Source organism: Clytia hemisphaerica, unplaced genomic scaffold (genome assembly GCF_902728285.1).
Source record: "Clytia hemisphaerica strain Z4C2 unplaced genomic scaffold, Clytia hemisphaerica genome assembly, whole genome shotgun sequence".
In the NCBI taxonomy this organism is placed as follows: Eukaryota; Metazoa; Cnidaria; class Hydrozoa; order Leptothecata; family Clytiidae; genus Clytia; species Clytia hemisphaerica.
Genome location: NW_027103253.1, coordinates 1,334,113 through 1,359,619, shown reverse-complemented (window position 1 = coordinate 1,359,619; position 25,507 = coordinate 1,334,113). Strand labels below are relative to the sequence as shown.

The 25,507-nt window shown below is 35.5% G+C and overlaps 1 protein-coding gene across 1 annotated transcript; it reads left to right on the top strand.

Moving 5' to 3' along the window:
• Positions 1 to 3,144: 3,144 nt before the first annotated feature.
• Positions 3,145 to 20,563, top strand: LOC136798432 (CCR4-NOT transcription complex subunit 2-like). Its single transcript, XM_067055045.1, has 18 exons — positions 3,145 to 3,367; positions 13,947 to 14,027; positions 14,366 to 14,403; positions 14,536 to 14,711; positions 14,958 to 15,024; positions 15,205 to 15,282; positions 15,446 to 15,537; positions 15,830 to 15,933; positions 16,117 to 16,435; positions 16,726 to 16,876; positions 17,071 to 17,313; positions 17,457 to 17,496; positions 17,980 to 18,041; positions 18,302 to 18,419; positions 18,734 to 18,772; positions 18,981 to 19,042; positions 19,361 to 19,511; positions 19,835 to 20,563. Exons 2-18 carry the CDS (start codon positions 13,978 to 13,980, stop codon positions 20,064 to 20,066), a joined length of 2,022 nt encoding a protein of 673 aa, XP_066911146.1. The 5' UTR covers positions 3,145 to 3,367; positions 13,947 to 13,977; the 3' UTR covers positions 20,067 to 20,563.
• The last annotated feature ends 4,944 nt before the right edge of the window (positions 20,564 to 25,507 follow it).

The following is a 25,507-nucleotide window of genomic DNA, read 5'->3' as shown; positions in this document are numbered from 1 at the left end:
TAAAAATATTAATGACATTTTGCATCGTAAAAAGTGCAATTAAATAAAAACTTGCTTCATTTGCAACTTTCTATTGGCCAGAATCGATCACGTGATGTATATTTTTCCAAAATTTGGGTTAGAAAAAGTGTATTTTCCTATAGGCAGCCTCACAGAAGGAATTTTTTAATTAGATATTATTGTTCTATAAACACTCATCTGTTTATTTTGTATCAGGCAACCTTCATGCACTTTTCATTCGTGAGATATCGCACTTCAAATCACACATATATTTTTCAGATAACATCATTTTATGAGCGTTTATTTATCCAGATGAAGATTAAGTGGTATCAGGCCGATCCGTAGTCAATTTGTCTAAAGATTGGTACCTTTATCTTTTGAAAAAAATTCCAAAATTTGCAGTAAATAACAATTCAAATTTTCTATCAATTCAGTGGATGTCAAAAAGTGTGTCAAAATCTAGCTAAAAGCATAACACGCACTGCACACAGAGCTATTTAAAGGAGTGCTCATTTCAATAGGAAAACAATGGTTGTTCTCTTGGGAGAATTGCCTTCTAGAGGTAGTTGGTTATCTATTATTTTTACATCGTTGCTGGAAGGTTCTTAAAAAAAACGAATTAAAAAATGCTACTTTCTCATTCTCAGCCTCCGCATGTTTCTTAGTTTTTAGGCATTCTGAACCTCATGTTTCTTAAAAGTGTGTTTCTTAAAAAAAACGTGTATTTCTCTTTTTCAAGTTGCGCTGGAAACCTTATCACGAGCGCTTCAGCTTTTCATTCTTTTAGGCATTTCATTCATTGAAAATTCTTCAGATATTTGACTTGACAAGAGACAACGTCATTCACTTATAAATAAATAAGCATTTAATGAGCAGGGGTAGTGGACGATTAAGGGGGCTCCCCCAGGGGCTGGCGTGACACGTGAATGAGCCTTTTTTCTGACGTGAATACGTGAATTGGACTTTTTTAGCGCGTGAATACGTGAATTGAGATATCAGCGTGAACGTGAAAATAAGATTTTTCCACTGTGAATTCGTGAATTGAGATTTTTAGCGTGAACGTGAAAAGCAAATCATTGTCTAAAACACAAGGAAACTCTAAAAATCTAAGACATAAATCTGTAAAGTTTTCTTTGCTCGCTTCGCTCGCATAGTCTTGGATTAACTTATTGTCATAGTAACTTATTGTCATGGTATGGTAAAGTCATTCAAAATAATCAAAACTTTATAACATTAAAATCATCAAAGATATCTAAAGAAATATTTTTGTTATTTTTCTGAGGACGTGTTTTTTCATTTTCAATGAAAATCTTTGTGCATCGAGAGCATTTTTAGCCAAAAAAGTCTGGAGAAAACTTTCTCCGTCAGCGTTTAATAATGGTCGTCTCCGTCTCCGTAGTCACTCATATTCTACTACAATACAATACACAAAATGATGCCGCGTTAACTTAGAGGATTTTTGCTCCTTCAATAATTTGCAAAAGTAGGTAGTTCTAAAACATCTTGTATACATGCAGCATCGAACAATTAAAAAATAATCCTCATAGATAATAGATGCACATGATGCGTTTTCAAGCAATCTAGACATTCTAAATCTCAAAAGTTTTCTCTTGAGCAAAACTCTTGAAACGCCGCACCGGGTAAAGCAGGTACGTCGCTCGTCTTAACCGATTTTTGCTAACAAATAGTCAGTGCTAAATAAAATCAAAATTTTCAAAAGAATTGTGCGAACAAACAAGGCAAACTTGGCTAACAATAGCGTATTAAGGCCGTTTTTCAGTCATAAAAGAGCGAAAATTGTCGGAAAATTTCGCGCTCGCTTCGCTCGCGGTTTTGTCTTCCATAAATTTCCTTCGATGACCCCTATGGTCAAACATTGGCATTGGCCTCCTCTGGTTGTACTATCGCTTCACCTCTTCGAAGCTTGTCTAGAAGTATACGGCTTCTCAAACCATGATTGCCCTAACCTCGATTTGAAATTAAAAAATAATTCTTAAGGGTCTGCGAGGCCCACCCTAAAATAAGAGGGTAGTTCTTTGTGACTTTGGCGTGGCAGTCCTTAAACATTGCTTTATTTAAGCTCAAATAGATGTAAAAGATGCCTTAAAAGGTCGACCCTATCGAGAATAAGATCACAAAACTGCAGAAAACTTCATATAAACGAAAAATATTGGCATCAGAATAGGTCAAACTGCTTAAAGGAAACCATAAAAAGGTAATATTTAGCCCAATAAGGTGACAATCGTTTCAATTAAAGATATAAAAGCAAAATTGGCGCGTGAACGTGAAAATGGTTTTTTTCGCGCGTGAATACGTGAATTGGCAAAATTTTGTGCGTGAATACGTGAATTGAGGGTCGACTGGGGGGGCCTCATTAAGGGTCTCCTCTGCTTTGCTGCAATATTATGAGGGGAGAGGTTCAGGGGGTACCCGATTTTATAATTCCGCCAATTTATTTTTCCAAATTCCGTCAAATCGTCTACTCTCGGGTACCTAGTAGCTAATAGCCGCCCCCCCCCGCCCGCTAATTAATTTTTCCACCCAGGACATTCTTATTCCAACCCCCCCCCCCGCTTATTACCGAGTTTATGTATTTGCACTTTTGAGGACGGTAGAGTGACTGAAGCGATTTGGAAAAACCCGCAATTCCGCCCCGCAAAATCGAGGACGGTAAAAGTGCTGATTTACCGTCGTCTTCAGCTGGTCAGGATCTACTCAAATTAGAACCTTACCGTCTCCGTCGCTGAAAAACACACATACATAAACTCGGTATTAATTTCTGGGAAAATGTTTTTGAAAGTTCTCTCTTTTGTCCTAATTCAGCTGTATTAGCCTCCTTTTCAAAAAATTTCCACCCAGGACAATCCACCCCCCCCCCCCCCCGCTTATTAAGTTATGAGATTTTTTCCAACCCAGCCCGAAAAAAAGGGTACTGTGAGAATCACAGCTTGAATAAGTGACTACATTTTCTCTGAAAACTTGGCCTCTGATACCCAGGGCAATCAGGGTAAAAGAAAGGGCCGATTCCACTTCTCTGCCAACCATGATACCCTGCCTCCCCCCTCCCCCCAACCGCCGACCGAAACAAGCAAGAGAAGTAGAGACGCCCATACGCCGTTGATTTCACTTTCGATTTTCAATGATACGCCAAAATGACGCCCAATGCGCATGTCCCGCGAGAAGATCAGAGTTTTACAAGATGGCCGACAAGTGAAAGGCTCTCCATCGTCATATAATTATTGTCATCAAACACGTTACGAAAACAAATAGATCTACACAAAGGAAATTCGTTCTCATTCTAAAAATAATTTCTTTTTCGTTCTTTATTCTGAATTAAAAAGAAAGGTGCTTTAATGTAATTTTCAAGGTAAGCATTTTTAGGGATTTTTTTGGTGCCATCATCCGCCATGCTCTCATCATCATCATCATTGCATTTTTCTTTTATCATTACACTTTATATTATATTGTTTGCCTTAATTTAAAGACCTGAAGACCAACATCTTTTTTGTGTGTCTCCTGCATATCCCATGAAAGCTCAGAATTAGCTTTGCAATAGATTTTTTTATTGATAGCCAAAATATGTTTTGTTTGTTATTTCTGTACTCGCCTATTTCAACAAGTCTGTCAATAGACCTTTTTTCAAAGAGGAAGTCCTGTTGAATAATTATGTAGTCCAGCCATAAAAAAGATGATAGAGCCATGCATAATTACTGTATCATGCATATTGTAATAATTATGCATGGTTTTATCATTGTTTTTCTGCTGGACTACATAATTATTCAACAGGGTGGCCTCTTTGAAAAAAGGTCTATGCTATAAGGGAACCTATCAAACCAATTTTTGTATTACACTTTATTGGAAAGTTGAGCTCTTTACTTTGTCAAACGCAACACTTTTGCAGAGGAAAACAAGTCCCAAACAAATGGTAACCTGACCTGTGTGCTGAGATCAGATTTGTGGCTGTTTTCTGCCCATCACGCTGAAGCTCTATAGGGATTGGTAAAAACATAACAACGGGATTCTTGTTGGAGAACTTTCTGCTGGAGGAATAATTTTCTCAGATGGTTAATTTGCAAGCAGCGCCTTAAGCAGAGATTTACCATGCGCTTAAAATAAGTATGACCAGCTGTTATCAGGTTACACAATATGGTGGATTTCAAGCAAAAAGTCCTAGCAGAAAGCCTATTAAAAATACCAACAGTCTGGCCAGACAATGTCAACTGAACAAAGCGAAAGCCAAATCAATTGAACACAATCATATAATTGCGATATGGATTTCAAACATAATAGTTGTTTGGGAGAACGCAACGACAACCAATTTCTCAGTTCCACATATCAAATTACTCCAGCCAATCTGGCTAGAAATTATCTGTTCCGTATAACAATAATAAAACCTTAAAGTAACCCTTATACTTAACCGTAACTTTGTGTTATGTTGACATACCTTGCATAATTCTGCTATTCTGCCGAAATTAACCAATCGGGTTGGTTAGGTATCGGAATTCCTATGGAGTTCTTTTCAGAGATTTGTAAAATAGTTGACAAAAAACTTTTCCCGGGGGTTTCAGAAAAAAATATAACTGCCATCATTTGCTTTTTATTTAGCCATATACTATTTAATTTGTGCTCAAAAATACTTTAATAAATAACTTAATAATATTCAATATACTTTTGTACCGTGAGTGGTCCTAAATCCAACAGCCCTGCCTAAATCCGACCCCCCAAATAACTGTTATGAAAAAAAATTCTATGTTTACAAACATTCCCTCTCCAAGTTGAACAATAAACTATTGCAAGAACTCTTGAAACAAAACATCTAACTATATGACTATAATGTCAAGATCTGAAGATGTCAATTAATGAGATCAAAAACGTGTGAGATGTAAAAAATAATTACCTCTATTATTCTGAATCCGTTGCTCCTGTTTAACGTTAACAATTCGGACAATTTTGTATAAAAGCAATTATTGTTATTTGGTTTAATTGGTTCAGTGTATCAAATTTCTCACTTTAGTTGACACTTTGGTATCTTCGTTGCGTCACAGTTTTTATTTTAGTTTGTATCTTTGAAAGACCCCATCGGATTTAGGCAGGGCTGTCGGATTTAGGACCACTCACGGTATCTCTCAGAAAATAGACATTTACAAAATAAGAAAGTTTATTGTTTGTAACACCTCCGTATTTGGGTCATTCTATCTTGGGCGCAAAATAAGGCGGAAACTAAGTAGCGCCGTCGGCGCATGATTGCTGCCTCATCTTTATTTGCCCGTGCGAGAATGCTAGCTAATCATTTTTCTCGCATGCTCAAGGGGAAAACGAAAGTGATCGAATTAAAGTGTCAGAAATAAACCCATTGACCAAAAGAACGTATTTGTTGTTGAAAATTGATCCTCAAATATCGAAGTTCCAGCGGCACTGTAGCTAGGGAGGTCAGTCAAAATTTCAAACTCATTTGCAAAATGTCAAACCAAGTGAAAAGCCCTTATCCTCAGAAAAGAAAATGAGGGATCACTTATCTTTCAACCTTTAGTTTTTCATATATTCCATTTTGAAGTTTCATTTTTTGAAAATTTCTGTTCAAAAACCTCCCGCCATCTTGTAACATCTCCACAGCACTGAAATCGCAAGTGTTTCTCTAAAAAAATCCTCGCGGGAAGTTTGCAAGAGTTTTTTCCGTAGTGTGAGTGGTAGATGGGGGGCACAATACCATTAACTTTCCTTTTAACGCTTTCCACCCAAAACTATTTGATTAAAATTTTTTTTAGATTTGGAAAGAAAGAACGAGGCTCGGAAAACACGAGTTAAAAAACACGAGTTAAAAAACACGAGTTAAAAAACACGAGTTACAAAAAACACGAGTTACGTTAAATGTGACGTCATCAATGGGAAATTATGACGTCACAAGTAGATAATTTAACTCGTCAATTTATGGTGCACCTTAAACTGACGAGTTAATTAACTCGTCAATTTATGGTGCACCATAAGTTTACGAGTTAATTAACCCGTCAATTTATGGTGCACCTTAATCTTACAAGTTAATTAACTCGTCAATTTATGGTGCACCTTAATCTTACGAGTTAATTAACTCGTCAATTTATGGTCACCTTAAATTGACGAGTTAAATTTTCATGAAACCAAGTTGGTCAAAAATTCTAAAATGGTGGTTAAATTATTTTTTGTGCCTATTTTTAGTTTAAAACTATTGGAATGGTAATTTTCTCTCATAATATTCTATAGTCTTTAACTGAGACAGAAGTTGTAGTGTGGTCGTGTTACAAAAATACAGGCTGTTTGTAGGAAAAAAATAAGATCTAGCTGAAACTTTCTCCAGACCTTCTCTATAGGATCCTTATACCTCAGGAAAAATTCCCCTAAAATCCCACTGGTGGAGCATCCCTTTTTTGGGACATTTCTCTTTTCCCCGGGCAAAATCCCAAGGGCAAAATTTTTTGAACATTTCAGACTTATTTCCAGACAATATCATGTATACCATTCGAAAGCTCTCGAAAAACTATATAGAAGACTTTTAAACGGTTATAGCTGATTTCCTTACCTAACTCGAGATATTTCATGCGCAAGTTCCACTTTTCGCCACACTTTGGTCAAAATTGACCATAAATAGCATCAGAAAAAGAAATCCCTTTTTCGTACAAATGGCCGACAGTTGTCTAGGGCTATAGGTACTCCTACTTATTCTTTTTTTGCCATTTTTCATCTTCAATCAAATAAAAAATTACTGGTCATCCTTGGGAGTTTTTGATATCCAAAATTGAATCACCATTTGATAAGAATAAAGTTTAGATAAATAAAGGCTGCCTTCGAAAACTGAATTCCGAGGGTAGGAAAGTCTACAGCGAAAACGGAAGCAAACGAAGCATTCCATTTCTCTACATAGATACCTCTTTCCAATCGAATCTCAATTTAATTAATTTTTACAACTTTTTTTCATTCCCAAGTTTTATTTTTAAGAATGAGAGTAAAAGTTATAGGTTTTATTTTTTGAAAAGCTCAATGTGTTCTTTTCAAAAGCCAAACTGCCAAAGTCTGCCAAAGTCACAAATAACTTTTTGTTTTGATTTTGATTGCAACATTTTCGAATCTTTCGAATGCGTGACGCAATTTGATTGGCACAAAATAGAACGCGCGCAAAAAAACAATGCAATGACTTCTTCTCTGAGATATAATTTTCAATTCAATGATATATGTATGCCTATTTTAAGCTGAATTTTAGAATTTTTGACCAACTTGGTTTCATGAAAATTTAACTCGTAAGATTAAGATGCACCATAAATTGACGAGTTAAATTATCTACTTGTGACGTCATAATTTCCCATTGATGACGTCACATTTAACGTAACTCGTGTTTTTTGTAACTCGTGTTTTTTAACTTGTGTTTTTCGAGCCTCAGAAAGAACATTCACCTTGTTAATATATTAATGTCGTTTTAAATAAATTGTAAATTTAGAGGAAAAAGTTGCATTTTAAGTGCATATTTTGACTTCCTGAAAAAAGTAGGACGCTCTAGTCAGCCAACGTGGTACCTTTCGAAAGCTAAACTATTACAGGGAAAATGCAAGAAAATTCAGGCTGATATCTGTATCAGGTGCCTAGCGCTTTTGATTTTAGTATCCCCCGGTAAAAAAATTTCACTTGCCATGAACAAGAAGTTTGAAAAAGGGCACCTGCAAGTACTCATTTTCAAACATATCTTGATAAATCTTTTTGCAAAAGAAAGCTGGATAAATTATTATTAATAATTGCTAGAACTACCCCAAAACATTCAAAAGAGTGGAAGGAGTACAGGAAAGCAAGGAATAGATGTGCCAGTTTAATTCGATCAGATAAAGCAAAATACTGGGAAAACGAATTCATCCAAAGCGACTCTTCGAAATCGTTCTGGTCACTAGTCAAAAAGTTTAAAGGAAAGTCAAAGGACTCTCATATTGGACCACTCAAGAGTAATAAAAAGACTATTACAGACGAAAATGAAAAAGCAAACATTATGAACAATTTCTTTGCAACTGTTGGGAAAAAGTTATCTACTCCCCCAGAGATCGATTCAGATGGGACCACCAATTCGTATGTTTATCGCATAACCCCAACAATTGACAAAATTGACTATTCAAAAGAACTTTTAACCAAATCGTTTAAATCTGCAGTGAAAATTGGTAAATCCTGTGGACCAGACCAAATATCAGCCAAAGATCTTTGTCTTCATACTGATGGATCAATCAATAGTTTGCATTACGTCATCAAGCAAAGCTTAAACACAGGTACTTTCCCAGCAAAGTGGAAAACATCTAAAGTAACACCAGTATACAAAAAAGGTGTCAAATCAGACTGCTCAAACTATAGACCAATATCGCTATTGTCAATCCCTAGCAAAGTTGTTGAACACCTGCTCTGCTCACAGCTAAACTCACACCTGCAAAAACAAAACCTGCAGACAGAACATCAATGGGGATTTCGCCCCCAACGCTCCACAGAAGATATACTTCTTTATATGACAGAAAAGTGGAGGAAATCTATCGACAAAAATGAGGTAGTCGCAGTCCTGTTTATCGACTTTCGCAAGGCGTTCGATAGCGTGTCACACCCAATCCTATTAAAGAAAATGAGTGCTTCTGGAATATCTGGAGATTTTCTCTCATACCTAACGAGCTACCTTAGTAACAGAAAGCAATTCACATCACTAAATGGAATCGAATCCAACCTTGAAAGAGTCGAATATGGTGTTCCGCAAGGATCTCTAATTGGACCACCAAGTTTTTCCATCAACGTAAACGATATGAGTGATTGTATTGAAAGTGATTTAGACCAGCTTGCAGATGATTCAACAACCTATACTACTGGACCAACTGCTGATGATGTTCTTGACAGCCTCCAAAACAGTGCTTGTCAATTAGAGAGTTATGCCAAACGAAACTCCTTAACGATTCACCCTGATAAATGCAAAATCTTGGTCATGTCAAGAAATCGTTTCATTGGTCCATACAAAAATATTACTCTGTGTGGAGCAAGTGTTGAAATTGTTAGCTCCACCAAATGTCTGGGAGTTACTATTGATGACAAGTTGGAATGGGAGGAGCATGTTCGAAAAATTACGAAATCTTTTAGTATTAAACTGAAGAAACTTTATCAAATGAGAAACATGCCATACCCTACCTTATCAACAATATATTTTCAAGGCATATTACCCTCTGTTATCTACGGTATACTCATTTGGGGAAATTGTTCTGAGAATCTTATGTCGTATGTCGAGAATGTCCACATAAAGGCTGCACGGTTCATAAATCGAGTCAAAAAGTCTGTTCGTGATAATGCTGTCCTAGCCAGTGTCAAATGGAAACCCATTATCTATTATTACAAGCGAATTATTGCATGTAAAGTTTACAAGATACATAACAACCTTGGTTCTCCATTACTCTCTGACCTGATTGTTAAAACGAAATCAAGAAAGTCTCGCAATACACTGAAAATCGATATGTCTCCATTCAAATATGTTGCTTTCAAACGTTCATTTCGCTACAGAAATGCTATTGTATGGAACAATATTCCAGACAGAATTAAAAATATGGACAATTTCAAATCCTTCAAGAAGGATCTGAAAAAATCAGACTGCCTTGAAAAAGTTAATTTTAAAATGACAGGAAGAGCTCTTCTTCACGAAGACTTCATTTACTACTAAAGTTATATCATATATATAATAACCGAAAACATATTTATTATTTTTATATTTTATATATTCATAAAAACATAACATATACATATTTTAAATTATTTATTTGTAACACATAAGATTTACATATTCTAAATCCTCTTCATTAATTTCTCAGACACACTTTAATTAACCTAGCCTTAGTCTTATTTTGCATAAAACACATTTCGCCTTTGCAGCGGTTTTACTTTTTTGTTTCTTAGCCTGCAGGTCCACATCAGTTTTTACTGCCAATATATATAGAATTGTATATAACTTGTATATATAGTTTTGTATATAGAACCTGACCTGTGTTGACAAATAAATTAATAATAATAATAATAATAATAATTCTCTTGAAGTTGGGAAAAACACTTATGCTAAAAAACGTTTCCTTCCTGGAGTTATGTAAGTTGGAAGATTTTTTTCAAAAATCATGTTTTTGTTACTGCCGCAGGTGCAAGCTTCGACCTCCCTATCATAGCAACTATCTGGTCTGTAAAATGTTTTATAAGTAAAACCTTCTGATTAAGCTGTTAAAGAATCATTCTAACTACTCATAACTACTTTGAAGACCAGATGCACACTTGTGCGGCTTGGATGAGAGTCAAGTGTCAAGTGCGCAATTAAGAAGATTTCCAAGACTAATCAAAGTTACAAAATCCTAAACTGACCAAAGTTACAAAACAGCCAAAATGATGATGCCTAAATAAGCCTCCAAAACAATCAGTAAAGAACAACCAAAGTTGTTGTTTTTCTTTCTGCTTCTGCTAGCATCTTGGATTCTTTGTTTATGTTGCATTTTTGCAAGTTGCATAGTTTTACAGCGCTGCAAAATTCCACAACATTGCGCATTTTTACACAATGCTAACTCATGGGTGCGCTGTCATTCTATGCAACGCTTCCAATTGAAGCTTGTAATTTGAACACCAATCAATATTCTTGAAAACACAAGCAAAATCTGGTCTAAAAAGTCTGTCTAACAAAGTAAACATGCTCTCAAGAATGATTGTGAAAAATCCCTAGGTAGAAAATTAAAATCCTAGGGTGAAAAGTTTACTTTTGGGTTGTTCAACTAAATGTATATTATTTTGACCAATGAAACTGTTTTACATTTGTTTCATATTTCCTTTGTAGATAAACACGACCACAAACATGTCAATGTACCACGACACCAAAAACTCGTTAAATCTGTAACTAATGAATCGGATATTAGTTAAATTGCAGATAAAAATTGCGTTAGGGTTAGGGTTCTATATCTCCATGGAAATCCTGGAAAATCAAATTTCAGTCCCACTAAGGGTCATCTAAACAAAACGAAAAATTTCCCAGACTGTTGATTTGGTCAGTGTTCTCCAGACATGGTGTTATTTGTACGGCGCTACTGCCATGGAGCAAACAGAATTCATAAGTCGAGAAAACATTATACGTCATGAATACCATTAATTGAAATATCAAGCTACAAGTCTACAGTAAGCTGACAGTGTCTTTTGAGTTTCATTGTTAGTCACCCTACGACCCTGTCTTGGTTTAAAGTATATTGTCAAATATAGCAATGGAAAAGCTGTGAAATTTGACAACGATGGAGTTGCAGAATTTTGCAGCACTGTGATTCTATGCGATTTCCTGAACTGAATTATTGCAAATTATGAAGTGATTTGTTTTGACACAGAAAAATGTTTTTTGAATATAAAAATGTAAAAAAATTTTAAGTAAGTAAAATAATTAAATAGCAGAGAGAGAAAGAAGGCTGCATAATTTGAGATATGAGATCACATGCCTGAATAAGCACTCTTTCTATATCTTCATTTCATTTATCAAAAAGTATAATTTCTTTCTAGTACACAAAAAATATATTTGATTTTGTTTATTTAAAACTTTTCTTTTTGTTTATTACTCTCTTTCATTTATGTTGAGTACTATTTGAAAATCTGACTTGCCATTCAAGAAAATGCTCTATACCATCGGTAGAGCGGTATATCAGTCAAGAATAGAGACAAATTTATTTTCTGATACTCCGAGTTTCATGCCGTTTCAGGCAGTCTTCAGTCAGATTGAGTACTAAATATAAAGTTTATCTGATCCCCAAGTTCATTGCTCTAAAGATGCTTCACAACAAATATTTGCCCTGTGGCGATATCTGCCTCTCTTTGCTTTTGTATTTTGCAAACCTTTTCAAAATTAAGTTTTTCAAAATCAAAAGAACAGGGTTGTTCTTAAAACTTTATGAATTGAATTTTTTTGCTTCCAATGATGATACACCAAAAGAAAGCTGCTTTGATTAGATTTATAAAAAACTTGAATGACAATTTAGGACATTACCAAGATTTAGTTCATCTTTCTTTAATACCTTCATGCACTTATCAAGGGGTAAATCTTTGTTTTTTTCTTCCAATTCTTCATGCTTGCCAATCCAAGTAGTCTTCATTTATATTATATAACATAAGAAAAAAGCTCATGAAACCGCCATGATCATATGTAAGAGGTCTGGTGAAATGTAGCTTCATCCACATAAATCTAATTAACTACCTGATGAAGTTCGGAAAATAGAACGAAATATCGTAAACAAACTGTGTTGATTTTACTTTTTTGTTCACTAATTAACTCCTATACGATTTCATTCTTTTCAGTTTTCTCAAGTTCCTTATAATTAAGAATAAAAATATTCCTATGTTTACACATGGAGGTAATAAGAAATAGATGGAGAATTAACTCCTTTTGTTTCATTGTACCTAATCATCGGGAGCAAACGGCCCCTTGGTTGCAATGGGAAAAAGTGATCAATTTTGTGTGCACTTATGGGAATATTTAAATTCATAAAAAACTGAATAAAAAGATGTTGGATTTTTAACAACTCTATTGTGGTATTGTGAGATAATAGCTTTGTTGATCAAAATAAGAAAAATCTTGCCGTAGCAAGCACAAAATCCTATATTTTTAAGGATCCCCTCTCATAAAATCATCGATAAATTTCAAAAAGAATTCTATATTACGATTAGGTAACCTTTTAATTAATCATCCATCAGAATTTGAAAGCCCTCCCTTTTAGACGTAAAGATTTATAATGAAGAAATTTTCGAGGAAAATGTGCTGAAACTCTCAAAATTATAACAGTGTTCGCCCAGGGGGGGCACGCAGTTACTACAAGACATGATGTGTAGTAAGTGCTTTTTCAACACTTTTTTTCAGGACCACCACCCTTTGCAGTTACTACACCTTGGTAGTAACTGTTTTCAGAAAAGATTTCCAGGTACCACCCCTGTTTTTGAGTGATATCATCACAAACATGCTCGAAATTACCCTAAATTGCGATTATTTTTCAACCTAAAGCCATTTTTGTGCTAGATTTTCTTTTAATTTACTTGGTTAACAGCTGTTGAGAACATTTTAATGATAATTAGGGAAAGCATAATTTCAAAGTAGAGTCTGAGAAATATTTCAAATTTTTTTTCGTCCATTTATAACAAAAATATTTTTTTTAACAAAGAATTTTTTCACAAAAAAAATCATTTTTTGTGAAACATTTTGAAATTTCTTTAAAAAGAATTAAAATATAAGTACTTACTACACCAAAAGTGCTAGTTTTAGTGTTCGGCACCATCCCCAAACAGCAGTTACTACACCGTGTAGTAACTGTTTTCATAACTTCTGAATACAGTACCACCACGGTAGTAAGTGTCATACTGTCTTGTAGTAACTGTGTGCCCCCCCTGGTTCGCCTAAAAATACATCGATATGAAATCACAAAACTATTGTAACCTTACTTTGAGACAAAAATTTTTGAATCGCATCTGAACAAGAACTTTTTGCATAATATGTTTATTTCAATCAGGATAACATTCTCACTTCTGTTCTTATAAATTTACATTTCGGATTTTTTTGCTTCCAATGGTACATCAAAGAAAAGCTGCTTTGAATAGATTTATAAAAGATTTCAACGACCATTTAGGTCATTACCGAGACGTTTTCTCTCCATCTATATTTTTATTACCTTCATGGGTTACAAGCATTGTTTACAAACTATTTTTGGAAATATATTTTAGGCAGGCAACTCCAAACGTGCAGGGACAAGGGGACAACACTTGTATTTTTTATGCAAAATATGATGATTCTTATCGTTTTAAAATTCCATTTTAAATTTTTTCTACCAAGCCCTTTTGTTATGTACACACGTTCAGTGGCTAAGATTTTAGCTTCAAATAAAAAAAAACAATATATAAACTTGAGATAAATCTCTTTTATATTACAGGTGGATTTCAAATAGCTGCTTGCTTTATATTATGGCATTGAGCCGTGGGGGTTTTGAAAATCAGTTCCCTGGAATCAACCCGTAAGTGTGCTAATTTCATTTTAGGTTTTATTTAAAATGATATCTTTCATATCAAATAAGTAAGAATCACGCTTAGGGCTTAAGCTAATTTGTCCTTATCGGTCTTTTTTATTGCTTTCTTAGTGGGGTATTTTCTTTTTCACTCTTTAAAATATTTAGACAAGATTTTTTTGATGCCATTATTCTATTGGACTTCTTTAAAAAGAGTGATTTCTTTCAATACTTAAAAAAACAGCTCAACATAACAGTTTGCAAATGGATTTGGACAATTTCCAGTCTTATAACAAAATTCTTGAACATGGTAGAAAATATGGATTATCTGTTTTTATTCTTTTTAGTTACTCAGCTGGTCGCAAACCCCAAGATGTTTCACCAGGTATTTACTGATTCATTTCTCATTCAGACCATCTATTATATACCTATTTATACTCAAACCGTTCTCTATTATCAGTCCTTTCTATACTATTTCCTTACATTGATAAATTATTTGTTATAATTCCTGTTTCAGGAGGAAGCAGTCGAAACCCAATAGGATCAGGTTTCTCAAATAACACAGAAGGAAGCAAGATGGGATTCTTTGGTGGTATGAAAAAAGATGGAGAATCTGCTGACTCAGCAGATTTTTTCTATGGTGGTAACAAGACAAGCCTTTTACAGCGCAGCCAATCTGCCTCAGATGGAGGAGTAAGTTTTATTTACAGGCGCAGTAGTGTAGTACTGGTTATCAATCTTGGCTGCCGTCTAGGAGTTCAGTGTTTAATTCCCACTTGTGCTATGATTCACTTGGCAAGTGAATTTACCAATAATGTTTGTTGTATCTTAGTCAAACATTTGTCATTCTTTGAACAACACATAATGTATGTCAGCTATAGCGATCATTTTATGGAATGTGTCCACTTTAAATTTATAAATGATTTTTTTCACGTTTAGCTCTCAAGTCACATGAATAATTTGAACTTGTATGGAAGCAATAACAGTCTAAACTCTATGAATTCAGGTATATTTCGTCACTACAACTATGAATATGTATTAACTGCAGTTTGCTACTTATCTTGTTGAGTATTGTTTATCATTTATTGAACATCACACCAGATTCACAACAAATATTCCGACAGTACAACTGTTCTGTACCACTGAAAAAAAGGTGCAAAACTGCTTACAGTTCATGATATTTCAGGATTTAAAGGCAAAGAAAATGATACAAGTTCTTCAAATTGGAGCTCAGGTGGATGGGGACAATCAGGTTCCGGTTCAGGTAAAACACATTTTATTTTTTAAGGAAATATTTTTCGATTTGAAAACTTACAACTTTTGCTTTAATAGTTGCAATAGTTTATTTTTCAAATTCGGGCAGATAAACTTACTTTATTTTCAGTTAACTTTTCAGTTTTAATGATATCCAATATCTACAATTTTAGGCTCGTTACCTTTTCCGCAAGGAGGTCTGGGTAGCACCAATCTTACCAACCCAACATCACGACCAAGCTTAAATAGCAATTCTCTACTACAGGTATTGATATGACTTCCTCATAAGTTTGTCCTTCTCTAATTGTTTTTAAACCTCTTTTCTATTTCTTGAATTGTGTTTTATTTATTTTTTCTTAATGGTTTACGATTAATTAATGCCTTTTTATGTGTTTAAATGCATCTAATTGAACTACGATCATTATCATTTTAAACAATATTATAGTAATGAACCTTCATAACATGCTAACCTCTAACTTCCTACCATTTTGGCTTTCCCCTTTGATAACCTCTCAAATATGTTGAGACAACTTTTGTTATGAAATGTCTTGTTTCAGTTTTCTCGGAGCTTTTCTTTACAAACTGGGACGACATCACAATCTTCTTCAGACATGCAATACCAACAACAATTGAAACTACTAGGCTCAGGACAGTCGTCTCCGTAAGTATGACTTCCATTCCTCTCACCTTCTCTTCAATTTAAACCTGCTCAGAGCTTTCTGCTCTATCTTTAAAATTTTCTAAAGACTTACCTATATTTGGATGAAAGGAATTAAGTTTGTCCGAGCTATCTCAACAAAGAAAAGTGGGTGTAACCTTTCATATTCAAAAACTAATATTCTAGGAACAACAGTGGTTTATTATCAACGCAACAACAACAGCATATGCAGCAATCACAACAACAACAAGCTTTCTCACAGAGGAATCCTATCGGCCAAATGCCAAACATCTCAATGCAAGGACATTCTTCACCAAGCCACTCACCGATACCTTCCATCGGTAGTGGCGTATCTTCAAACAATAATAAAATATTACCACCTTCAAGGTCACTATCGTCATCTGGTATGTTACCGACCTCATCGACTGCCCTTTCGAATCCAGGAAATTATCATGGCTTCATTGGAAACCAGTTGAGTAGAAACGTTGCTGGACCAGTTGGACAGGTATTATTACTAACTCATTTTATTATTTCTAACTTTACCTCGGATCTTAAAAGGTCACAAATTTTCATCCTTTGCTCAGAATATCTCTTCTTTTAAATTAAATTGTCAGCTAGTTTTGGATTTTTAATTCTACTCAACTGTTTCTAAGCTAAAAATGATCGTTAATTTTTGTTTGTTCAGTACTTATGATGGGCTGTAGATTTCGGATGGTCATTTAAATCATGCCATGCTATACTTCTGCCATCGTTAAGTTGTGTGAGATTTTAACAATTAAGTATACTTCTCATTAGAATCTCCTGAGTTCTGTTGGTCAGTCGGTGAACGCAGACATGCTCGGTCCACCGGGAAGTAACAATGGAACTGGTATACATTTAAATGCATTCGACAGTGACTTCCCAGCACTGGCGAACCGCGCAGGAGGTCCAAATTCAGCAAGGAATGGTGAGTTCTCAAAATAAAAGTATACACTCGTGATATTTTTGTGGCATGTTAACTTGTATTAACTAAGATCTCCGCTGAAAATCATCATGAGGTTAATAGATGTATTACATTTCTCCACAATGCTCAATCGTGTCAACCAACACGAGCAGTTCTTAATAGCAATAGTCAATTCCAATCCCCTTTTCTATTTGCAGGTCAAAATTCTTTTTCTTTCGCTATTTCTAACAAAACTAACCCGTTGGAGACGAGTCAGGAGTTTCAAATGCAAAACGAAGACTTCCCTGCACTGCCAGGCTCTAATGTACCCATCGGTCAAAGTGCGGAGAGTGCTGTCAATGCAGCTATTGGTTCTATAGGACCTCTACCGACCCAACAGACGACAACGAACCAACCCTCAAGTGGTGAAGGGAAAGATAATGCATTGTCGGAAGCATATTGTATGTATTTATTTGAGGGGGTTTATGTAATTTTATTGTCGGATGAGTCTTTTCTGTAACAGTCGCATACATGAATGTTTTTGTATGAAAATTATACTTTCACTTCTAGATGAAAGTTTTAATTTGTGTTTCATATTTTTCAGCACTTGGATCGTCTTACGAACAAATATTAAAAGATGGAAAGTAAGTAAAAAAAATTCTCAACCTTCCTCGATAGGCGGTCGTTGACATGTCTTGCTGTACTTTTAAATTCAGGTCCGGTGAGAATTCGTTCCAAATATTTAGCCATTTACTCTTAGGTGCCAAATAAACGGGGGGGGGTTCGAAAATTTTCGAAATTTCAATAAACGGGGGGGGGGGGACCATAATTGCCGGGGGGGTTGAAAATTGTACTTCTGAAAACCCAAAAATAAGGTAAATATAGGCTAAAATCAGGCTTTTTGGAGCAAAATAAGGGGACTTCTTTTAGCCAACTGAAAATATTCTTAAAAATTAATAAACGGGGGGGTCCTAATAAGGTCAGGGGGGGTTGGAAAATTTTCGAAAAATAAACAAGCGGGGGGGGGGCCGTTTATTTGGCACCTAAGAGTATAACTAACCTTATAACGTTAAATCTTCTCCATCTTTTTCAGAGGTTTTAAAAATCAGTTACTTATCATTTTTCAGATTCCTAACGGAGAAGAAAGGCTCAAGGACGCCTGTGTCTGGAATACAAACTAACTCGTCAGGTACTTACGTAATTCGTACGACTTTCTAGTACACAACAGACTTACGTAACTCTAACCTCTATGTTTCAAGTATCTCCAAAATACGCTCTCTCGTCCCTTCAACACACGAACCCTTTTAAAAGGGCCCTCCATCACTTGAAGCCTCATTAATTCAAACAGATACTTCCTTGTTAAGAAGTGTTCAAATTGCCTTCTTTATCACCAATGTCTGTAAAGAATATTTTGATATTTAATATATTTGACATCTCTGCTTTATTTAGGAGTAATAACGAACATTCCATCAGGGATGGTGACCGATCAATTCGGTATGATTGGTCTACTCACATTCATACGAGCTGCTGAAACTGAACCAAACCTCGTCACACTTGCACTCGGAAGGTATTTGATTACTACTATTTCTTGTAAACCACGTATTTGAACAGAAAAAAAAGAGACTTTTATCAGCAAGTGAACTTTAAATGTTTTGAAGGTTGAAGTACTATGCGGTTCGTATAATTTAGACGACCGATTTTTTTTCACTTATGGAAGTATATTTCACATACCTATTGGCCGTTATTTTCCGACTTTTTGCCTTTTAATGTAAAACTATTAAAAAAAAACAGAAAGTTGACAGTTCGAATGTCTAAACTAAAGCTCTTTAGAACTAAGATGATAATAGATTGCTAACTTTTTGTCTTGTTTTCTATTCCTAGTGACCTGACAACACTTGGATTGAATTTGAACTCGACAGAGTAAGCATTTCTTGTGTTTATAAATACAGTCTACCTGTGCTCCAGTTGCTTGCTCCAGAGCTAGATCCTACCATACTACATCCATACCCTGTTGTTTTAAAATTAGTCGAATCGATTTTTGAGATTAACAGATTCATGACTTGTATTTTGTGTTTCCTGCTATAATGGAAATTCCGTAATCATGCTCACTTCAACATCTTTTTTTCAGGAGTTTATATCACACATTTGGCTCACCCTTCTCTGACTCTACTTGTAAACCTCATGAAATAGGTAAGTTTGCAACAAATCCACTGATCAATGAATCAAAAAATGGTACATAGACATTTTAATGGAAAATATTGACGATTAGATGATCCTGTCTCGATATTTAATCAAGAGATTATGTATCGGAGGATATCAGGATATCGAGGGTGACCGTTATTTAAGTTAAGTTTTTACCGTCGTCGGGGAAAGTGGACGGTGATTGTGGCGACATGTCAACTTTGCTTTATACCGTCTCCTTCGATCTACCTTAAATATATAAACTCGCTAATAAAGCATTTTCGACTTTCTCAAACTGTATTGTAAAACCAACTTTTCTACTTTCAGATTTTTATGCGCCACCAGAGTACCTTATAAGTTCATATATCCGTGACAAATTAGCACCGATCAAATTAGGACGTTATGGGGAAGACTTATTATTTTATTTGTATTATACGAATTGTGGAGATATTTTACAACTAGCTGCAGCCGCTGAACTGTAAGTTTGTCTCCCAACATAACAAACAAGTCCATACGCCATAAAACGTTTCCTCGCCGTTAAAATATTCCTGATGCGTTCCTTGAACCTTACTGCTGCTTTTTGGAATTTGACTAAAGCTAGTGATTTCTTGTACGCGGAAGTGATTTTTTAGGATTTTTCTCTTAAGAAACCCCATTAAGATAGATTCTAACGAGACAATTTTCGATTACTTTCTTTGTATTATTGTTTTTCTGACCTTTGATTTATGTTCTTGTATTTGTTCGTCGAATACCGTTCTTTTTAACGGTTTTAGTTTAGTAAAACTTTTGTTTATCTTTCAGATATGCACGAGATTGGCGCTATCATAAAGACGAACGTGTATGGATTACGCGTTTCCCTGGAATGGACCCTCAAGTAAAGATGAGTACTTATGAACGTGGGACATATTATTACTTCGACCCTCAAGGCTGGCGAAAAGTCGCCAAGGAATTCCACGTAGAGTACGAACGCTTAGAAGAAAAACCCACCGTGCAAGCACTTCAACAACAAGCGGCCGCCCAGCAGCAACATTAGCTGACCGCCCGCTCGCTTACGTGATGTAGAAAGATGAGAAGGTTTTGTTCGTTAAAAAAACTCAAAATGGGGAAATAGTTTCTTTTTTCAAGAGCTAACGACAAAAGCATGATGACGTTATTTACCAGAACATCATGGAACAGAGAAACATATTTTTGAACGTTAACTAAAAGCGAGAATCTTTTGAGAGAATGTGTGTGGTTTTTCTGTTCAGTCGCAAAACTTCACTGCTCTCCTACCAGCTGTATCTTACAACATCTTTTGACAGCGCCAACATTGGGTGCGGTACTGAAACAACATTTCTAAGCATGAAAAAGACATTCTTTATTTTTACTTTGTGTTTTATATAGGAAACCAAAGAAGATGGTATTTAGTTACAGATCGAATTGTTTTGATCATCAAGAGATAAGAAATTTTAATTGTACCTGCACCTGTTTGTAAAAAAATTCAACATTTGAAGATCATTTTACAAAGACTTACATTTTTTACATACTCTACTTTGTTCTGAAGTTCACTTCTTCAAATCTGACACTCCTTTCACTCCACTCGCCATAGAAACCTGGACCCCTAAGAAATTTGGGGGAAAGTTGAAGGCTTTCGTATTCGTAACATATTATTAGAAGCGACTTGAGGAGATGGGACCTCCGGGGTGTAGATTATATACCCCTGCCCATTTGGTCGTGACCCTCAATCTAGAGTAAATATTGAGAATTATCCTGGTACTAGTAAGTAAGTCTGCGACCGCAGTCGGAGGCGACCCGAAGGCTCAGTCGGAGGCGACCCGAAGGCTCCTCTTTCGATAGCTATCTACCCGAAGGTAGGGGAGGGCGCCACTCTTTCTCCCTGGATTTCTCCACTTACCCTTGATCCTTCTCTTAGTTGCTGAGCATCAAGTACCATTTTGGGAATCTTTGGTATGACCCGGCTGGGGGTTGAACCCACAACCTTGCGAACCGTAGCCGGATGCTCTACCACTGTACTACGGTCGCTCCTGGTACTACATGGTAATATGATTTTGTTTAAAGGTTTTATTTTCAAATAAGTGTTACCGTGTTTTTTTTTTGTTTTTTTTTTTTTTTTTTTTTTTTTATTGAAACAAAGACACGTGTACACTACGAACATATATTACAAAACATTACTTAAACATAAAATATAGTCCCTCCCCCCGCTAGGAACTAACGTTATATCGCCAGAGGTACTAGACTATGTAAAAAATAAATAAATAAGTAAATAAAGAAAATAAAAAGAAAAAATCTTGGAGAAGGAAGCTACAGTTGTTAGGTAAAAGCCTAAAATAAAGCACCGCTAAACCTTCCAGTTTCGTTAAGAAATTCAACAACAGAACAAAGAATAGATTTATTTAGATTTGAAGTCAAACTTTCATCCCCATATAATAAAAGCCGACAGAAAAAAGGAGGGTTAAGTGGCGGATGAAAAATAATGCCTAGGGTCTGAAGTTTGTCGAACAAAGATTGTCTTGCATGGGAATATATAGAGCAGTGCAGAAGAAAGTGTTGAGTGTTTTCAACAGAGTTAGTTCGGCAACCACAGAAAGGGTCTAAAGTGTCGCGGAAGCCATGTCTAAATTTATGCTCGTTGAGATGGCTGAAACCGACCCGAAGTCGATTAAGAAAGATCACTCCTTGAATGTCAGGAACATCAAAAAAATGTGTTACCGTGTCATATCAGGCACATGCTTCTTACCAGGACAGTGTCTCCCTTTCGTTATGTGCTGATTAAAGAAAGAATTGTTTTTCTTTTCTCTTTCTGGCCAATCTTGCTCAACATCCGTGTCAATTCAATGTGAAAACCTTGCAAATCAAAATTGATTAGTAAGCAAACGATACCACTCTTATCTAAAAACAAAACCCTTAAGCGGATACTCCATATCTTAGTTGTTTTTTGGAAGGTAGAAATAGGATGAAGCAACGTTTTCATTTGAAAATAAGGGACAAGCTGGAGTTTTTACAAGATAGAGAAATGCTGAATTTTGCAGAACAGCATCAATTCATCCTTTCTTACTACAATGTTTAAAGTTACAAAGTTACATTCATTGAAATACTGAATATATCGAAATTCTATCAAAAAAAATTACACCATACTCAAGTCCCGAAGTCCCGAAGTCCCAAATTGAAATACATCAACTTTCTGAAAAAAAATATTACACTAACCAAAAGTCCCGAGGCTCGGGTAAATTAATGCGTGTCCAAATTTTCGTTAATTCTTCGGACCCATCATCACCCCTCCTAGCATAATAAATTATACCTTTAAAGAAGCGCATTACGATGTAGAACATGAAAATCGGTGTTACTTAAATTTAGGTTTTGCCAATTTTGCGAAAAACCGCAAAAACCAAAAAATGCTGACGTCAGCAAAACTTGTTTTTTAAATAACTCCAGTTTGGCTAATGGTATAAACATGAAATTTGGACCAAAGTTGCACATTGTTAAAAAGATCATTTTGAAAAAAAATGTTTTTGAAATTTTGCTGATGTCTGCACTTTATTGCAAATTTTCGTATTTTGCTGATTTCTGCTGACGTCAGCAAAATTGGAAAAAAATGATTATGTAAAAATGTTTTTATTACTGATATGCAACTTTGGTCCAAATTTCATGTTTATACCATTAGCCAAACTGGAGTTATTTAAAAAACAAGTTTTGCTGACGTCAGCATTTTTTGGTTTTAGCGGTTTTTCGCAAAATTGGCAAAACCTAAATTTAAGTAACACCGACTTTCATGTTCTACATCGTAATGTGCTTCTTTAAAGGTATAATTTATTATGCTAGGAGGGGTGATGATGGGTCCGAAAAATTAACGAAAATTTGGACACGCATTAATTTACCCGAGGGTCCCAAAGTCCCGAATTGCAATATAACGAAAATCTATCAAAAAAAATTACACCATACTCAAGTCCCGAAGTCCCGAAGTCCCAAATTGAAATACATCAACTTTCTGAAAAAAAATATTACACCAACCAAAAGTCCCGAGGTTCCGAAGTCCCGAATTGCAATATAACGAAAATCTATTAAATAAAATTACACTATACTCAAGTCCCGAAGTCCCAAATTGAAATACATCAACTTTCTGAAAAAAAATATTACACGAACCAAAAGTCCCGAGGTCCTAAAGTCCCGAATTGCAAAATATCGAAAATCTATTTTTAAAAAATCACACCATACCTAAGTCCCGAAGCCCCGAATTCCCGAATTGCAATTATATATCGAAAATCTATTAAAAAAAATCACACCAACCAAAAGTCCCGAGGTCCCGAAGTCCCGAATTTCAATAAATCAAATTTCTGAGAGAAAAAGTTTCCACCTATGTCTCGTCTTAATTGATTTTTACCCCTACTCTTTTCATACTATTACTGCCACCTCCCTTTACATCCATCTCACCCCTTTCTCACCCTTACAGTATCTCACCCCTGTCTTCATGTATATCTCTGACCTCTCTTTACGGGTCATCTCACCCTTTATCTTGTGTTTCATCAATCATTTATCCAAGCCCCTCTTTTTGCTTGAGTTTCATCCCACCCTTGCCTAATTCAACAATCCGATCCCCCGTCTCACCATGTCTAATCTATCATTCTTTTTCTCCGGTCCTTTTTCGACTTTAGTTCCACCCCACCCGTTTTCCTTCCTTATGTGAAAATTTTATCCATGTCCATGTCATTAATCTCACCCCTGTCTCACTGTATTCAATTTATCATTTATTGTCTCCGCCCCTCTTTCACCCCACCTCTTTTGATAGATTTCCAATTTTCCAATCTTTCTTTATGTGAAATTCACTAAACTCTCCCCTCTTTCCACTCGAGTTTCCCCCAGCAACTTTGTGTGGAAATTACACCCTTGTCTATTTCATCAATCTCACCCCTGCCCAATCAAATTTAATCAATCAGTCATTTCCCCCGGTCCTCTTTCTACTTGAGTTTTCATATTTCCATCGGGACTTCGAGACCTTGGGACTTTTGATTGGGGAAACTTTTTTTCAGACTATACTTTGGTAAATTTCTATTCGGGACTTCGAGGCTTTAGGTTGGTGTAAATTTATTTTTCTGGTAGATTTTGATATATTATAATTCGGGACTTTCGGGACCTCGGGACTTTAGGTTTGTGTAATTTTTTTCTCAGAAATTTGATATATTTCAATTCGGGACTTCGGGACCTCGGGACTTTTGGTTGGTGTAATTTTTTTTCATAAGTCTGATATTTCGGGACTTCGGGACCTCGGGACTTTAGGTTGGTGTAAAAATATTTTTTTGCTAGAATTTTGATATATTTCAATTCGGGACTTTCGGGACCTCGGGACTTTTGGATGGTGTAATTTTTTTTCATAAGTCTGATATTTCGGGACTTCGGGACCTCGGGAATTTTGGTTGGTGTAATTTTTTTTCATAAGTTTGACATTTCGGGACTTCGGGACCTCGGGACTTTAGGAGGGTGTAAATTTTTTTTTCTGATAGAAATTTGATATATTTCAATTCGGTTGGTGAATTTTCTTTTCAGATAGAATATATCTCAACTTATTCTGTTTTTGCGTTCTGTGAAATACACATAAAAAATCATGGCCGACGTTGTAAAAACTCCAGCTCATCCGGAAAATAAGGAATTGCGAATCCGTTATGCCTGTTTGTGTTCCATTCTTAGTAAATTTTTTTCAACTCCGAGTAGTTTTTTTTGTCGTTCGTTGGCGAGGTCTACTTCACTGGATTCAGCGTCATAAAAATTATCAAAAAGCAAAGTTCAGCCGGAAGTAGACTCTAGTTTTCTAAAATTGATAATGAGATGAGAGTAATGATTTAATATCTCGAAATACAATCAAGGTCATAAAACAAAAAGAGAAATTCCCCAGGAAGTTTTGAAACCACAATCGATTTGTAAGTGTTCTAAAGTAAGTTCGAAGGGTAGAGTTTTAACGCTAGACTAAGGACCTCAGGATCTGAGAATCCAAAAGTTCAAAATTAGTCCAATAAGGCTCAGAATATAGACTGGAAATCTGCCGACCCCTTTCAAATTGAAATATTCGATTAAATTAAAGAGACAGCCCAAAATCGACGTATTTGTCGAATTCTATTATGCAAAGAAAATGATGCTTTGATAGTGACTTTAAACTAAATTTATTCAAATCATCCTTAAATGTAAAAGTCAAACATAAGTATATCTTATTATATTTAGAAATGCCGGCAAATTAACTTATCAGTTGGTGTACCCCTTTTCGAGCACTGAAAGCAACTACTCCAGAGCGGAGTAAGTGCTGACGAGACCCTAACCACCACCTAAGAAATTATAACCCTAACCACCACCTAAGAAATTATAACCCTAACCACCACATAAGAAATTCGTAACCCTAACCACTACCAGAGAAAATTGTAACCCTAACCACCACCAGAGAAATTCGTAACCCTAACCACCACCTAAGAAATTACAACCCTAACCACCACC